Raw genomic sequence first — 18,752 nt, 5'->3', positions numbered from 1 at the left:
TAGCTAAAAGTAATTTAAAGTAATAAAGTGAATAAAAGTAAAACTATCTCTGGTGTGACCAAAACTAAAGCCAAAAGATTATTCAAATATCACTAAAACTGAAACTGTGGTCCGCGAAGATTTTGAAAACTTGAAATTTGGCCCGCGAGCACCAACTGCCTGCCGACCCCTGTACTATACAATGTTTAAAAAATAACAAACTAAGTGTCTACTTAAACTGTATGTAACTATGTCAGGTAAACATATATCTTTAAAATATTGATTCAAAGTAGATTTAAAGTTTTAGACTTATTAGTTCTTTATACAATAAGCATTGTGGCCTAAAAGTAGTTTAATCAAACATATATCAGATTAGTGTTAAGTCTTTGCTTTTAAATTGTTTTATACTAATTAACTCCTATTTGATGTAGAACTTTGGAAAAAATAAAAAAAAAACAAATTTAATAATGTTGCAGTTACATACAAACAACGTAAAATAAATAAATCGCCTTATATGTTATATTATGTCATTACACAAAAAGTCTAATAATTTACTTCTTCAATAAATATGACCACGATGGGACTCGAACCCACAATCTTCCGGTTCGTAGCCGGACGCCTTATCCATTGGGCCAAGCGGCCGGTCGACTAGAAGCTCATATAAGCATATATAAATGTCAAATTGCGTATTGCAGCGAGCGTTAAGTAATTACATTTCTCAGTATATAGAGATATATAGCTTTAATCGTTTTCTGTTACTTTGCTACGTCATAATATAAAATTTTAATTGATAGAACAAATTTATATACTAAGTAAATACCTCAAATCATGTGCATATAATTCCTAACAGTTTTCCGTAAAAATTTTCCATATAAATAATCGTTAGTTCTTGTAATTTATTATGTTTGATTAACTATTATTAACTTCTTTTCAGTCTCACTTGTGTAAATTTATTGTAATTTCATCTATAATTACTTTTGTTTGTTTATAAATCAAAAACAAGTATAAATAAAGAGATTTATAAACTAAAATGATAAGATAGAAATAATTTCATAAACTTCAATATCTTATTATTTAATTTGAGTCATAAAAGTTTCCCTCGAGTATTTTTACGACCAAATAAATTAAACAAAAACTTTAGAAACTAAAAAAAACATTTAGACCAACGTTTTAACTAAAATACAACAAAATAAAATTTACAGTTACATTTCCAACAAAATTATATATTTTTTATTAGCAACATATAAATTAGTACCGTTTATTTTGAGCTATTGGTTTTAATTTTCTCCAAACTCTCTTAGTAAAGCACACGTTTAACAAATTTCTATATTATGAATGTTGAAAGCAATTAATTGTGTAGTTGATAATATTCTTTTAGAGTCTATAACATTTCTAACTTTTTTCATAAGGCCTCTTTTAAATAATTAAAAAAGCTACTTGCCTTCCCAACAATAAGTTCTCAAAAAATTACCCTTTAATAATCCTGAAAATTCATGTTTGTTCTTCACAATCAAATCAAGAATATCTTGTGTAAGTTTCAAACTATGGCATCATGGACCCCTTTGGCCCTTTTGCTGTTTATTAGGAAACCCTGGTCTTTATTAATGTTTATATGTGTAGATAACTTACTGGCTTAAAGTTTGTTTTATTAAAGTTAATTTGAGATATCATGAAGTCTACAGTTTTTTTAAAGCTTTTTTATTGTTCTAAAATAAGCATTTTATTTTTTTTTAAATTTTAAGTGCTTTTTTATCCGTCGTTTTCAAGTACGTGTATACTGTAGTTACTAACCATAATTATGTTTAAATTAAAAGAAAAATATAAAATATTTAAACTCCGTTAAAGAAATAAAATACCAGCAAATACATAATTAAATTACTGATTTTTACGTAGTTACTATTTTTTCAGAATTATTTATAACAAAAGTTTCAATACAAGTACACATTATAAGTAATATATATTTAGTTTATATGATTGCTTTTATATAGGTTAGGTACGTGTATCACATGCTACTTTTAAAAGACTTTTTCAAAAAGCATATCCTAAAATTGTTAATATGTATCTTTACTCGTTTCCATTCTTACAAGAAAATAGTCATAATTTCAATTATAGCTGATTTGTTAATTTTTTTTATGTATAGTTTTATATTTATTATTTTACTTTAATTATGAGCAAGGTTTAGGCTTGAAATTTTGATAAATCTATTGTTTTATACTAATTTTATGATTTTTGTTTATTTGAAAACAAATTTGTACAAAAGTGTTCACTAAAGTATTTTTGTAAAAAATTATTTTGGCTATTCTAGTATATTTAATCGATTACTTATTTTAGAAATACTAAAGTTTCAAAACATGAAGAGTATTTTGCAAACAAAATAAAATTTTGGAGAATGATAAAAATAATGATAATTAAATTTGAATAACCTTACAACTGAATATGTCAAATACTTAATATTTATTACACTTAAAATACAAATAACCACTGCATATACAAACGTTTCATAATTTATTGTTAAGTATAGAAAAAAGTTTAGGGATTATATCACAAATAGTTTATATATACATACTTTAGATTTTGTAAGTAACATATGTTAGATTTTTTAAATTTAAAAATTTCTTATGAAAAAGCTGAAAAACTTTGAATTATAATTAAAATTTTTCAAATTTTATCAAAAAAGATTTTATTGTAACGAAATTTAGCCATATGACTTATTTAAAAGATATTTATTTTAACAACAGTTTTCTATGCACGAATTGACAAAATTGCAAGAAGACAATTTTATAAAGAGACACTTTTGCACGAGTGACAATATAGCACGGAGGGTCAAATTTGCATGAGATATAAAAATTTTTTTTTTTATTAATTTAAGCTTTTAATATAACTGTTACCCCTAACCCTTACCAACGGGCGGTAACTTATTTTTTTTGTTCTTTTTATTAGTAGTTTTTAAAATTTATATTTATTTTTATTTTTACTATCACTGTTACAACATATAAATTAGTACCGTTTATTTTGTGCTATTGGTTTTAATTTTCTCCAAACTCTCTTAGTAAAGCACACGTTTAACAAATTTCTATATTATGAATGTTGAAAGCAATTAATTGTGTAGTTGATAATATTCTTTTAGAGTCTATAACATTTCTAACTTTTTTCATAAGGCCTCCTTAAAATAATTAAAAAAGCTACTTGCCTTCCAATAAATTCTTAAAAAATTACCCTTTAATAATCCTAAAAATTCATTTTTGTTCTTCACAATCAAATCAAGAACATCTAGTGTAAATTAAAAACTATGGCATAATGGCTACCTTTAGCCCTTTGCTGTTTCTGGGGAAACCCTCATGTTTGTTGTGTGTTTTTATGTGTAGATAACTTACTGGCTTAAAGTTTGTTTTATTTAAGTTAATTTGAGATATCATGAAGTCTACAGTTTTTTTAAAGCTTTTTTATTGTTCTAAAATTAGCATTTTATTTTTTTTTAATTTTAAGTGCTTTTTTATCCGTCGTTTTCAAGTACGTGTATACTGTAGTTACTAACCATAATAATGTTTAAATTAAAAGAAAAATACAAAATATTTCAACTCCGTTTAAAGAAATAAAATACCAGCAAATACATAATTAAATTACTGATTTTTACCTAATTACTATTTTTTCAGAATTATCTATAACAAAAGTTTCAATATATGTACACATTATAAGTAATATATATATTTAGTTTATATGATTGCTTTTATATAGGTTAGGTACGTGTATCACATGCTACTTTTAAAAGACTTTTTCAAAAAGCATATCCTAAAATTGTTGATATGTATCTTTACTCAATTCCATTCTTACATGAAAAAAGTCATAAATTCAATTATAGCTGATTTGTTAATTTTTTCTATGTATAGTTTTATATTTATTATGTTACTTTAATTATGAGCAAGGTTTAGGCTTGAAATTTTGATAAATCTATTGTTTTATAGTAATTTTATGATTTTTGTTTATTTGAAAACAAATTTGTACAAAAGTATTCACTAAAGTATTTTTGTAAAAAATTATTATGGCTATTCTAGTATATTTAATCGATTACTTATTTTAGAAATACTAAATTTTCAAAACATGAGGAATACTTTGCAAACAAAATAAAATTTTTAAGAATGATAAAAATGATGATAATAAAATTTGAATAACCTTACAACTGAATTTGTCAAATACTTAATATTTATCACACTTAAAATACAAATAACCACTGCATATACAAACGTTTCATAATTTATTGTTAATTATAGAAAAAAGTTTAGGGATTATATCACAAATAATTTATATATACATACTTTAGATTTTGTAAGTAATATATGTTAGACGTTTTAAATTTAAAAATTTATAATTTATAATTCACTTATTATAATTTATTTATAATTTAAATTAATTTTAAACTATAATAGAAAAAATACTAATTAGATCTGACTTTTAAATAATATGTATGAAAAAAAAACAAAAAATTTGAAACTTACAAAATGCTTTTCACACAAGGCGCCCTCTAGTGTTGGTAGAATTATGACGTCATACACAAATGCTATGTTACAAATAAAGATTTGTAAAAATATTAGTTTGCTGAATAATCAGTAAAAGTACAAAAAGGTAAGTTATATTAGAAACATGGCGGATTATGAAATTGGAATAATGGAAGAGGCAGCTAAGAAAAGAAGAGAAAGACTACTTGCAATGAAAAAGAAAATGAGAAATGATGCCAAGAAAAAAGATCAAGTCAAATCAAAGATACCACAAATAAAATTCCGAAGTTATCAACCTGAGAATGAAACTGTAAAAGAAAAGAAAATACAAAGGGTTGAAGCGCCTGATATCACTAAACACATTCAGCTTCATTTAAAAACGGAAAATGAACCTTTAGAATTTGACATTGACCTTTACAAGCTAGCACCAAAAAAACCTGATTGGGATCTTAGACGAAATATAGAACAAAAATTGATTAAACTTGAAATGAAAACTTCCAGAGCTATAGGTGAAATAGTAAGAGAAAAATTGCAAAAGTCAGTTATGGAAAAGAACAGGATAAACACTAAAAGAATGCCTGAAAACTTCCACAACACTAGTGATTCTGAATAACACCAACTGCATCTATAAAACTTTACAAATACAATTTTGTCACATCCCGGTCCTTTTCAGGGCCACCATACATCATATTTTTGTAAAGTTTTCAGTTTTTAACTTTTAAACTTACTTTTTTTTTATTAACGATTTTTTTTTTTAATTTTTTGTTTTTACAAGTGATGTTTATGTCGTGATTAAAATAAAAAAAACACTCACTAAAAATGCGATAGCTTGGTCAATAATTATAAGAGCATCAAAAATTATTCAGAAATTGAATCGTGACATAGTTACTTTAATTATTTTCAAACATTTTTAAATATTAAATAATTATTGAAATATTAAATTAAGCCAAAATTTATAAAAGTTATAGAAGATAAAAGTAATAAACTAAAGTATTTTAAATTATTTATTTGGTAGTAAACATTTGACATGAAAAACATAAAACATTAAAAAGTATTATACAAGTTAAGGTTTAAGAGTTTTGCATTTTTACCACTAGTTGGCGTTATTTGTTAAGACGAAGTCCGTGACAATGAGATATATTAAAACTAAATTAAAGATCAGCAGCTTTTTACTTTTATATTTAAACAAGCAAAGGAAGCATAATTGCAAACTACTAACACAAAATAAATGAATAAATTTCAAACAGTAACAATATATCAAAAACAACTTATTGGTTTACGTTAGTAGGAAAAAATATATATGCTTAGTAAAATATATCAATATGATATTATAAAGTTCAATCTTTAATACTCATCTTAAACAAAAATCTGACACAAAATTGAAAAAGAAATTAGTTTTCTACTAAAAACCACTGACACAAAATATCAAACTAAATTTTAACAATAAAAAATTGTATAAAAGCAAAATTTTGGTTTATTTGCCTATCAAAAAATATATAATATAAAATTCAAATTTAAAACTTTAACTAAAAAAGGAAAAAAAAAAGTTATAAAAAATATTTTTTTGAAAGTAAATAATCTACTCATAAGTATGACTTTAAGATTCAAATATTTTTTTAAATAAAATAAATATTTTAAAAGTTTCAAACTGTTAACAACTAATAAGTAAGTATATAAATTTGTAATTGCTTTTTAGTGATTAATTTGTGCTATATCTAAGATTTTATAGAGGTCATCTATGTACAAAATTAATTTTACTAAAAACTTTGGCTACATTTTTATTTATTCTTAAGTACTTAATTTTAAAGTTATATAATATTAAAACAACAAAAATCTACATTATAATATTAATTTCAAACGATTATAGTAAGAAAACTGTACAAAAAATTTCTTAGTTATCAAATTAATTATACAATATGTTTATGTTTTTATTTTCTATAAAATATATAAGCAATAAAACAAGTTTTATGGTAACATATATTCAAATACAAAATAAGGTAGTTAAAATCTAAAATCTTACCACTAGTTGGCGTTATTTGTTTAGACGAAGTCCGTGACTTTTTAAAATATTTTCAATTAACTTTACTTTTTTAACTCACTAGACATTTTAGATTGAATTTTTTGCATAATACTATTTTTTTAAATGAAATAATAGTGAAACAGAGCTCATTTACCTAAATTAACTCATTAATACTTAAAAAGCGAGTTTAAAAAGATATGTTAATTGAAAATATTTTAAAAAGTCACGGACTTCGTCTAAACAAATAACGTCAACTAGTGGTAAGATTTTAGATTTTAATTACCTTATTTTGTCTTTGAATATATTTTACCATAAAACTTGTTTTATTGCTTATATATTTTATACAAAATGTAAACATAAACATATTGTATAATTAATTTGATTACTTAGAAATTTTTGTACAGTTTTCTTACTATAATCGTTTAAAATTAATACTATAAAGTAGGTTTTGTTGTTTTAATATTATATAACATTAAAATTTAGTACTTAAGAATAAATAAAAATAAAGCCAAAGTTTTTAGTAAAATTTAGTTTTGTCTATAGATGACCTTCAAAAAATTTTAGATATAGCACAAATTAATCACTAAAAAGCAATTACAAATTTACATACTTACTTATTAATTGTTAATCTTTAAGTTTTTAAAATATTTATTATATCTAAAAAATTAAATCTCAAAGTCATACTTATGAGTAGATTATCTTCTTTCAAAAATTTTTTTTATTTTTTTCCCCTTTTTTTAGTAATAGTTTGAAATTTGTATTTTATATAACATATTTTTTGATAGGCACATAAACCAAAATTTATGCTTTTTTACAATTTTTTTTTTGTTAAAATTTAATTTGATACTTTGTATCAGTGTTTTTTGGTAGAAAACTAATTTGTTTTAAATTTTGTATCAGATTTTTGTTTAAAATGAGTATTAAAGATTGAACTTTATAATGTCATATTGATTAATTTTACTAAGCACAGACTTTTTCCTACTAACGTAAACCAAAAAAATGTTTTTGAAATATTGTTATTGTTTGAAGTTTATTCATTTATTTTGTGTTAGTAGTTTGCAATTATGTGTCCTTTGCTTGTTTAAATATAAAAGTAAAAAGCTGCTGACCTTTAATATAGTTTTAATATATCTCATTGTCACGGACTTCGTCTTAACAAGTAACGCCAACTAGTGGTAAAAATGCAAAACTCTTAAACCTTAACTTGTATAATACTTTTTAATGTTTTATGTTTTTCATGTCAAATGTTTACTACCAAACAAAACAATTTAAAATACTTTAGTTTATTACTTTTAGCTTCTATATCTTTCATAAATTTTGGCTTAATTTAATATTTCAATAACTATTTAATATTTAAAAATGTTTTAAAAAATTAAAGTAACTTAGGTAGTAAAAAAAAAATTAAATTTTATCTATAAATGTCACGATTCAATTTCTGAATAATTTTTGATGCTCTTTTAATTATTGACCAAGCTATCGCATTTTTAGTGAGTGTTTTTTTATTTTAATCACGACATAAACATCACTTGTAAAAACAAAAAATTTAAAAAAAAGTTTGTAAATAAAAAAAAAAAAAAATTAGTTTAAAAGTTAAAAACTTAAAACTTTACAAAAATATGATGTATGGTGGCCCTGAAAAGGACCGGGATGTAACAAAGTTGTATTTTGTAAAGTTTTATAGATGCAGTTGGTGTTATTCAGAATCACTAGTGTTGTGGAAGTTTTCAGGCATTCCTTTAATGTTTATCCTGTTCTTTTCCATAACTGACTTTTGCAATTTTTCTCTTACTATTTCACCTATAGCTCTGGAAGTTTTCATTTCAAGTTTAATCAATTTTTGTTCTATATTTCGTCTAAGATCCCAATCAGGTTTTTTTGGTGCTAGCTTGTAAAGGTCAATGTCAAATTCTAAAGGTTCATTTTCCGTTTTTAAATGAAGCTGAATGTGTTTAGTGATATCAGGCGCTTCAACCCTTTGTATTTTCTTTTCTTTTACAGTTTCATTCTCAGGTTGATAACTTCGAAATTTTATTTGTGGTATCTTTATTTTGACTTGATTTTTTTTCTTGGCATCATTTCTCATTTTCTTTTTTATTGCAAGTAGTCTTTCTCTTCTTTTCTTAGCTGCCTCTTCCATTATTCCAATTTCATAATCTGCCATGTTTCTAATGTAACTTACCTTTTTGTACTTTTACTGATTATTCAACAAACTAATAGTTTTACAAATCTTTATTTGTAACATAGCATTTGTGTATGACGTCATAATTCTACCATCTCTAGAGGGCGCCTTGTGTGAAAAGCATTTTGTAAGTTTCAAATTTTTTGTTTTTTATATACATATTATTTAAAAGTCAGATCTAATTAGTATTTTTTCTATTATTGTTTAAACTACTTGTTAGTTTATTTTGTCTCATTTAAAAAACTTGTAAGAATTGTTTTAAATGGTTGATATTAAATTTTGTACTTGTGTATCAATAAAATTCTTTAAATAACTAAAATTATTAATAAAACTATATTAGAATATTACAACAGGTACAAATTTAAATTAATGATATTTTAGCTATAGTTTTAAAGTTGTGATTTTATTCATTTTTAATTTTTTTTTTAATACATATTCAATACCACCATTGTATATAAAATAATATTTGTAATTAAACTAAAATTTAAACAATTTTAAATTAAATTAAGTAAAATTAATATTAAAAGTTAGGGGTGTGTAGTTAATAAGAACTATCTGAAAACTTAATAGAATACTTTAAAAATTTAATAGTATTATTTTTTATCTAAAGTAAATGAAGTTTATAAAGTATTATCTAGTTAATTTAGACGAATAAGCTCATTTTCACTACTATTCTATTTTTAAAGTTAATATTAAACAAAAGTTTCAATCTAAAAATATCTAGCAAGAGTATGTCTTTACTTAAAGTTATACATTAAAAAAGCGAAGTAAATTGAAAATATGTTAAAAATTACGGATTTCGTTTAGAAGATTAACGCTAACTAGTGATAAAATATTTTAGATTTTGGCCACATTATTTTGTCTTTAATTTAATTTTACCATAAAACTTGTTTTATTGCTTATACATTTAATACTTAATGTAAACAAAAACATCCTGTACAGTTAAATTCGACAATTAAAAAGAATATTTACAGTTTTTTTATTAGAATCGTTTTAATATATTGTTTATTGTGCAATGTTGGACTTAGGCATCAAAACCTGAGCCACTTAAACAGGAAAGACAAAAAGAGAAAAAGAAAATAAACTTATATTCAAAACTTTAAGATAAATTATACATATATATATAAACTTAATTTAAATAAAAACACAAAGTTAAACACAACATGATATACAAATGAACTAAGTTAAAAATTCAATTCAAAAAAAAAGTTTTAAATTAAGTTTCTATAGTACTCTTTGAATGTTTTACTATTATATAACTTTAGAGTTTCATACTTAATAATAAATAAAAACAAAGCAAAAGTCTTTTAGTATGCTTTAGTTTTATCTATAGATAACCCCTAAAAATATTTGTAAAAGCACAAATAATAACAAAAAATAAATCAAATTTACATATTTACTGTTTTATTGTTTGTTTTTGAATTTTTAAAATGTTTTAATTTTTATGAGTTGATTATCTTCTTTTAAAAATTTATTTTATATATAATTTTTTCCGTTTTTTGTTTGAGCTAAATTTTAGAGTTTGAATTTTATATTTCATACATTTTGATTACAACAAAAACCAAAAGTTATGTTTTTACATGTAATTTTATTGTTAAAATTTAATTTGATATTCTGTATAAATGTTTTGTGTTTATGTAACTTAAGTATCTCTAAATTATCTTTAACCATATTTTCAATTTACTTCGCTTTTTTAGTGTATAACTTGAAGTAAAGACATACTCTTGCTAGATATTTTTAGATTAAAACTTTTGTTTAATATTAACTTTAAAAATAGAATAGTAGTGAAAATGAGCTTATTCGTGTAAATTAACTAGATAATACTTTATAAACTTCATTTACTTTAGATAACAAATAATACTATTAATTTTTAAAAGTATTCTATTAAGTTTTCAGATAGTTCTTATTTACTACACACCCCTAACTTTTAATATTAATTTTACTTAATTTAATTTAAAATTGTTTAAATTTTAGTTTAATTACAAATATTATTTTATATACAATGGTGGCATTGAATATGTATTAAAAAAAAAATTAAAAATGAATAAAATCACAACTTTAAAATTATAGCTAAAAAATCTTTAATTTAAATTTGCACCTGTTGTAATATTCTAATATAGTTTCATTAATAATTTTAGTTTTTAAAGAATTTTATTGATACATAAGTGCAAAGTTTAATGTCAACCACTTAAAATAATTCTTACAAGTTTTTTAAATGAGGCAAAATAAAATAATAAATAGTTTAAACAATAATAGAAAAAATACTAATTAGAACTGACTTTTAAATAATATGTATGAAAAAAAAACAAAAAATTTGAAACTTACAAAATTCTTTTCACACAAGGCACCCTCTAGTGTTGGTAGAATTATGCCGTTATACACAAATGCTATGTTACAAAAAAAGATTTGTAAAAATATTAGTTTGCTGAATAATCAATAAAAGTACAAAAAGGTAAGTTACATTAGAAACTTGGCGGATTATGACATTGGAATAATGGAAGAGGCAGCTAAGAAAAGAAGAGAAAGACTACTTGCAATGAAAAAGAAAATGAAAAATGATGCCAAGAAAAAAGATCAAGTCAAAGTAAAGATATCACGAATTAAATTCCGAAGTTATCAACCTGAGAATGAAACTGTAAAAGAAAAGAAAATACAAAGGGTTGAAGCGCCTGATATCACTAAACACATTCAGCTTCATTTAAAAAAAGAAAATGAACCTTTAGAATTTGACATTGACCTTTACAAGCTAGCACCAAAAAAACCTGATTAGGATCTTAGACGAAATATAGAAAAAAAATTGATTAAACTTGAAATGAAAACTTCCAGAGCTATAGGTGAAATAGTAAGAGAAAAGTTGCAAAAGTCAGTTATGGAAAAGAACAGGATAAACATTAAAGGAATGCCTTTAAAACTTCCACAACACTAGTGATTCTGAATAACACCCAATGCATCTATAAAACTTTACAAAATACAATTTTGTTACATCCCGGTCCTTTTCAGGGCCATCATACATTATATTTTTGTAAAGTTTTAAGTTTTTAACTTTTAAACTTATTTGTTTTTTTATTTATTAACGAACTTTGTTTTTAATTTTTTGTTTTTACAAGTGATGTTTATGTCGTGATTAAAATAAAAAAAAAACACTCACTAAAAATGCGATAGCTTGGTCAATAATTATAAGAGCATCAAAAATTATTCAGAAATTGAATCACGACATTTATAGAAAAAAATTTTTTTTTTTTACTACCTAAGTTACTTTAATTTTTTTCAAACATTTTTAAATATTAAATAATTATTGAAGTATTAAATTAAGCCAAAATTAATAAAAGTTATAGAAGATAAAAGTAATAAACTAAAGTATTTTAAATTGTTTATTTGGTAGTAAACATTTGACATGAAAAACATAAAACATTAAAAAGTGGTATACAAGTTAAGGTTGAAGAGTTTTGCATTTTTACCACTAGTTGGCGTTATTTGTTAAGACGAAGTCCGTGACAATGATATATATTAAAACTAAATTGAAGATCTGCAGCTTTTTACTTTTATATTTAAACAAGCAAAGGAAGCATAATTGCAAACTACTAACACAAAATAAATGAATAAATTTAAAACAGTAACAATATTTCAAAAACATTTTTTTGGTTTACGTTAGTAGGAAAAAATATATATGCTTAGTAAAATATATCAATATGATATTATAAAGTTCAATCTTTAATACTCATCTTAAACAAAAATCTGACACAAAATTGAAAAAGAAATTAGTTTTCTACTAAAAACCACTGACACAAAATATCAAACTAAATTTTAACAATAAAAAATTGTATAAAAGCATAAATTTTGGTTTATTTGCCTATCAAAAAATATATAATATAAAATTCAAATTAAAAACTTTAACTAAAAAAGGGAAAAAAAAGTTATAAAAAATACTTTTTTGAAAGTAAATAGTCTACTCATAAGTATGACTTTAAGATTCAAATATTTTTTTAAATAAACTAAATATTTAAAAGTTTTAAACTGTTAACAACTAATAAGTAAGTATGTAAATTTGTAATTGCTTTTTAGTGATTAATTTGTGCTATATCTAAGATTTTATAGAGGTCATCTTTAGACAAAACTAAATTTTACTAAAAACTTTGGCTTTATTTTTATTTATTCTTAAGTACTAAATTTTAATGTTATATAATATTAAAACAACAAAACCTACTTTATAATATTAATTTTAAACGATTAAAGTAAGAAAACTGTACAAAAATTTCTAAGTAATCAAATTAATTATACAATATGTTTATGCTTACATTTTGTATAAAATATATAAGGAATAAAACAAGTTTTATGGTAACATATATTCAAATACAAAATAAGGTAGTTAAAATCTATAATCTTACCACTAGTTGGCGTTATTTGTTTAGACGAAGTCCGTGACTTTTTAAAATATTTTCAATTAACTTTACTTTTTTAACTCACTAGACATTTTAGATTGAATTTTTTGTATAATACTATTTTTTAAAATGAAATAATAGTGAAACAGAGCTTATTTACCTAAATTAACTCATTAATACTTAAAAAGCGAGTTAAAAAAGATATGTTAATTGAAAATATTTTAAAAAGTCACGGACTTCGTCTAAACAAATAACGCCAACTAGTAGTAAGATTTTAGATTTTAACTACCTTATTTTGTATTTGAATATATTTTACCATAAAACTTGTTTTATTGCTTATATATTTTATACAAAATGTAAACATAAACATATTGTATAATTAATTTGATTACTTAGAAATTTTTGTACAGTTTTCTTACTTTAATCGTTTAAAATTAATATTATAAAATAGGTTTTGTTGTTTTAATATTATATAACTTTAAATTAAGTACTTAAGAATAAATAAAAATAAAGCCAAAGTTTTTAGTAAAGTTAAATTTTTCTATAGATGCTCTTAAAAAATCTTAGATATAGCACAAACTAATAACTAAAAATTAATTACAAATTTACATACTTACTTATTATTTGTTAATCTTTAAATTTTTAAAATATTTATTATATCTAAAAAATTAAATCTCAAAGTCATACTTATGAGTAGATTATCTTCTTTCAAAAATTTTTTTTTTTTTTTTTCCCCTTTTTTTAGTAAAGGTTTGAAATTTGTATTTTATATTATATATTTTTCGATAAGCGCATAACCCAAAATTTATGCTTTTTTACAATTTTTTTTTGTTAAAATTTAATTTGATATTTTGTATCAGTGTTTTTTGGTAGAAAATTAATTTATTTTATTACTTGTATCAGATTTTTGTTTAAGATGAGTATTAAAGATTGAACTTTATAATGTCATATTGATCAATTTGACTAAGCACAGACTTTTTCCTACTAACGTAAACCAAAAAATGTTATTGAAATGTTGTTACTGTTTAAAATTTATTCATTTATTTTGTGTTAGTAGTTTGCAATTATGTGTCCTTTGCTTGTTTAAATATAAAAGTAAAAAGCTGCTGACCTTTAATATAGTTTTAATATATCTCATTGTCACGGACTTCGTCTTAACAAGTAACGCCAACTAGTGGTAAAAATGCAAAACTCTTAAACCTTAACTTGTATAATACTTTTTAATGTTTTATGTTTTTCATGTCAAATGTTTACTACCAAAGTAAACAATTTAAAATACTTTAGTTTATTACTTTTATCTTCTATAACTTTTATAAATTTTGGCTGAATTTAATATTTTATTAACTATTTAATATTTAAAAATGATTTAAAAAATTAAAGTAACTTAGGTAGTAAAAAAAAATTTAAATTTTTTCTATAAATATCACGATTCAATTTCTGAATAATTTTTGATGCTCTTATAATTATTGACCAAGCTATCGCATTTTTAGTAAGTGTTTTTTTTTATTTTAATCACGACATAAACATCACTTGTAAAAACAAAAAAATTTAAAAAAAAGTTTGTTAATAAAAAAAAAAAAATTAGTTTAAAAGCTAAAAACTTAAAACTTTACAAAAATATGATTTATGGTGGCCCTGAAAAGGACCGGGATGTAACAAAAATGTATTTTGTTAAGTTTTATAGATGCAGTGGTGTTATTCAGAATCACTAGTGTTGTGGAAGTTTTCAGGCATTCCTTTAATGTTTATCCTGTTCTTTTCCATAACTGACTTTTGCAACTTTTCTCTTATTATTTCACCTATAGCTCTGGAAGTTTTCATTTCAAGTTTAATCAATTTTTGTTCTATATTTCGTTTAAGATCCCAATCAGGTTTTTTTGGTGCTAGCTTGTAAAGGTCAATGTCAAATTCTAAAGGTTCATTTTCTTTTTTTAAATGAAGCTGAATGTGTTTAGTGATATCAGGCGCTTCAACCCTTTGTATTTTCTTTTCTTTTACAGTTTCATTCTCAGGTTGATAACTTCGGAATTTTATTTGTGGTATCTTTACTTTGACTTGATCTTTTTTCTTGGCATCATTTTTCATTTTCTTTTTCATTGCAAGTAGTCTTTCTCTTCTTTTCTTAGCTGCCTCTTCCATTATTCCAATTTCATAATCCGCCATGTTTCTAATGTAACTTACCTTTTTGTACTTTTACTAATTATTCAGCAAACAAATATTTTTACAAATCTTTATTTGTAACATAGCATTTGTGTATGACGTCATAATTCTACCAACACTAGAGGGCGCCTTGTGTGAAAAGCATTTTGTAAGTTTCAAATTTTTTGTTTTTTTTTTCATACATATTATTTAAAAGTCAGATATAATTAGTATTTTTTCTATTATTGTTTAAACTATTTGTTATTTTATTTTGCCTCATTTAAAAAACTTGTAAGAATTGTTTTAAGTGGTTGACATTAAATTTTGCACTTGTGTATCAATAAAATTCTTTAAAAAACTAAAATTATTAATGAAACTATATTAGAATATTACAACGGGTGCAAATTTAAATTAATGATTTTTTAGCTATAATTTTAAAGTTGTGATATTATTCATTTTTAATTTTTTTTAATACATATTCAATACCACCATTGTATATAAAATAATATTTGTAATTAAACTAAAATTAAAACAATTTTAAATTAAATTAAGTAAAATTAATATTAAAAGTTAGGGGTGTGTAGTAAATAAGAACTATCTGAAAACTTAATAGAATACTTTAAAAATTTAATAGTATTATTTGTTATCTAAAGTAAATGAAGTTTATAAAGTATTATCTAGTTAATTTAGACGAATAAGCTCATTTTCACTACTATTCTATTTTTAAAGTTAATATTAAACAAAAGTTTCAATCTAAAAATATCTAGCAAGAGTATGTCTTTACTTCAAGTTATACATTAAAAAAGCGAAGTAAATTGAAAATATGTTAAAAGTCACGGATTTCGTTTAGAAGATTAACGCAAACTAGTGATAAAATATTTTAGATTTTGGCCACATTATTTTGTCTTTAATTTAATTTTACCATAAAACTTGTTTTATTGCTTATACATTTAATACTTAATGTAAACAAAAACATCCTGTACAGTTAAATTCGACAATTAAAAAGAATATTTACAGTTTTTTTATTAGAATCGTTTTAATATATTGTTTATTGTGCAATGTTGGACTCAGGCATCAAAACCTAAGCCACTTAAACAGGACACACAAAAAGAGAAAAAGAAAATAAACTTATATTCAAAACTTTAAGATAAATTATACATATATATATAAACACAATTTAAATAAAAACACAAAGTTAAACACAACATGATATACAAATGAACTAAGTTAAAAATTCAATTCAAAAAAAAAGTTTTAAATTAAGTTTCTATAGTACTCTTTGAATGTTTTACTATTATATAACTTTAGAGTTTCATACTTAACAATAAATAAAAACAAAGCAAAAGTATTTTAGTATGCTTTAGTTTTATCTATAGATAACCCCTAAAAATATTAGTAAAAGCACAAATAATAACACAAATAAAATACAAATTTACATATCTACTGTTTTATTGTTTGTTTTTGAATTTTTAAAATGTTTTGATTTTTATGAGTAGATTATCTTCTTTTAAAAATTTATTTTATATATAATTTTTTCCGTTTTTTGTTTGAGCTAAATTTTAGAGTTTGAATTTTATATTTCATACATTTTGATTACAACAAAAACCAAAAGTTATGTTTTTACATGTAATTTTATTGTTAAAATTTAATTTGATATTCTGTATAAATGTTTTGTGTTTATGTATCTTAAGTATCTCTAAATTATCTTTAACCATATTTTCAATTTACTTCGCTTTTTTAGTGTATAACTTGAAGTAAAGACATACTCTTGCTAGATATTTTTAGATTAAAACTTTTGTTTAATATTAACTTTAAAAATAGAATAGTAGTGAAAATGAGCTTATTCGTCTAAATCAGGGGTCGGCAAACTGCGGCCCGCGGGCCAATTGCGGCCCGCGAAGGGTAAATCTGCGGCCCGCGAGCACGTTATTTTTTTGAATGGAATGCGGCCCGCGAAAGAAAATTTTGTGTCCTGCGAGCATGTAAAAGTGGCCCGCTGAGCAAAAATATATTTCAAGTAAAAATCTTTTTCGGTAATTCGATTATATTTGTTTAGTTTGGTTTTAAGTCTCTGTATAACATTTAAAAATAATTAGAAGAAGTTGCTACTTTAATTTAAAAATGTGAAAAAGACAGATTAGCATTCTAACAGGATATTTTTCTGAGTTTCATAATAACTTCTATTTTACAACAGCAAGTAATTATCTGAAAAAAGAGTGCTTGAATTTAATAAGTTAGTTATATTATACCTATTTATCAAATAAACTAAATGCAAATGTTTTACATTTTGTACAAAAGTAATAAACAGTAAGTAATTAACTAAAATGTCTTTTCTTTATAGCTTAGATATTATTTCCAATATTTTTTTATACCTAAGTTTCTTTTATATATTTTTTTTGTAAATGTTATGTTTTAGTGTAAAAACATTTAAAATAACATAGTAATAAGAAAAAAAGGTTTGTTTAAGTTTTGTTTTGACACATTATAATTTTTTAGAAGTTTTCTTTGCACTTGAACTAATTTATATGCACACCAACTTAAAAAAGTGCTCATATTTTAAACCACTTTTTATAAAATACTTTAGTTAGTTTAAGTTTAGTTTATGCATAATTTTCTAAGTTTGTTTTTTCTACATGTAATATCTAAATTTGTACAGACACAATTAAAACAATATATACGATATAAACTAATATATTTTTTGTTAGGTATACATTTACCCTTTACAAACATTGATTTTGTCAAACTAAGTTAACTTTTATGCTTTGCATATCAATACACACATTTGCTGTTTTTGGAGCTACCTATTTAATATAAACTTGACTTAGGGACAGTTTATAAACATTGACACACTATCAGACTATCACTATTTGAAGACTTCAAATCTCAGGCCAACTAAGTCATTTTATAAGTTTTTGGCTAGAATTGTTTTTTGTATACAAAAATATCAGGAACGTTTTTGTTATTTAGGCTGGCTTTTTTGCTTAAAAGAGTGGCAAATTAAACTTATGATGTAAGTTTTGCTCAACGCAAAGTGTTAGTTTCAGTTATAATATATGTTGTAATATATCAAGTTCAAGCTTTGAACTTGAAAATTTATGCTTAAAAATTTTGGAAAAAACTTGAATTTGAGAATTTTTGAAAAAGCCTGAAATTTCAAACAATTTTTACATGTAAAGTAGTGAAATTTCGATTTGACACAAAAAATTTAGCAAATAAACATTTCTTTATTAAAAAATATACTAAAGTAGCTTAACAGTGTTTTTTAATATTGATATACTTTATAAGACACTTTTTAAACTTTAATTAAACTTTATACTAAAAATAAAAGAAGGAATTGTACTTCTAAAAAATTTTGGTGCATTGCACCTTACTTGTAAAATTTCACCGATTGTTGTGCTTCGTGTTTGAACTAAACCAAGAAATTATACTAAAGTGTCTAAGTTTAAAAAACATCTCTAATAGAAATTCTTAGATGAGCAACAGTTTTTTTATCAGTCCTCTCATCTTAACATATTGATTAAAGTCATAATTTGATTTATGCGACTTTATAACCTTAATGTATT

At 22.9% G+C, this 18,752-nt stretch overlaps 3 protein-coding genes and 1 non-coding gene across 4 annotated transcripts; 1 reads left to right on the top strand and 3 right to left on the bottom strand.

Moving 5' to 3' along the window:
* Positions 1-548: 548 nt before the first annotated feature.
* On the bottom strand, positions 549-621 carry Trnar-acg (transfer RNA arginine (anticodon ACG)). The gene has a single exon. It is a non-coding gene; the product is annotated as a tRNA-Arg (tRNA).
* Positions 622-4,617: 3,996 nt separating this feature from the next.
* Positions 4,618-5,085, top strand: LOC145839028 (coiled-coil domain-containing protein 12-like). The gene has a single exon (XM_082946642.1). It carries the CDS (start codon positions 4,618-4,620, stop codon positions 5,083-5,085), a length of 468 nt encoding a protein of 155 aa, XP_082802768.1.
* Positions 5,086-8,185: 3,100 nt separating this feature from the next.
* LOC145839027 (coiled-coil domain-containing protein 12-like) lies at positions 8,186-8,653 on the bottom strand. Its single transcript, XM_082946641.1, has one exon. It carries the CDS (start codon positions 8,651-8,653, stop codon positions 8,186-8,188), a length of 468 nt encoding a protein of 155 aa, XP_082802767.1.
* A 6,092-nt stretch (positions 8,654-14,745) lies between these two features.
* LOC145839026 (coiled-coil domain-containing protein 12-like) lies at positions 14,746-15,213 on the bottom strand. Its single transcript, XM_082946640.1, has one exon. It carries the CDS (start codon positions 15,211-15,213, stop codon positions 14,746-14,748), a length of 468 nt encoding a protein of 155 aa, XP_082802766.1.
* Between the last annotated feature and the right edge of the window lie 3,539 nt (positions 15,214-18,752).

The sequence above is a fragment of the Thalia democratica genome, chromosome 6 (assembly GCF_965202585.1).
Source record: "Thalia democratica chromosome 6, ktThaDemo2.hap1.1, whole genome shotgun sequence".
NCBI classification, from domain to species: domain Eukaryota; kingdom Metazoa; phylum Chordata; class Thaliacea; order Salpida; family Salpidae; genus Thalia; species Thalia democratica.
The sequence above is the reverse complement of the archived record's forward strand: the minus strand, read 5'-3'. Positions and strand labels throughout refer to the sequence as shown.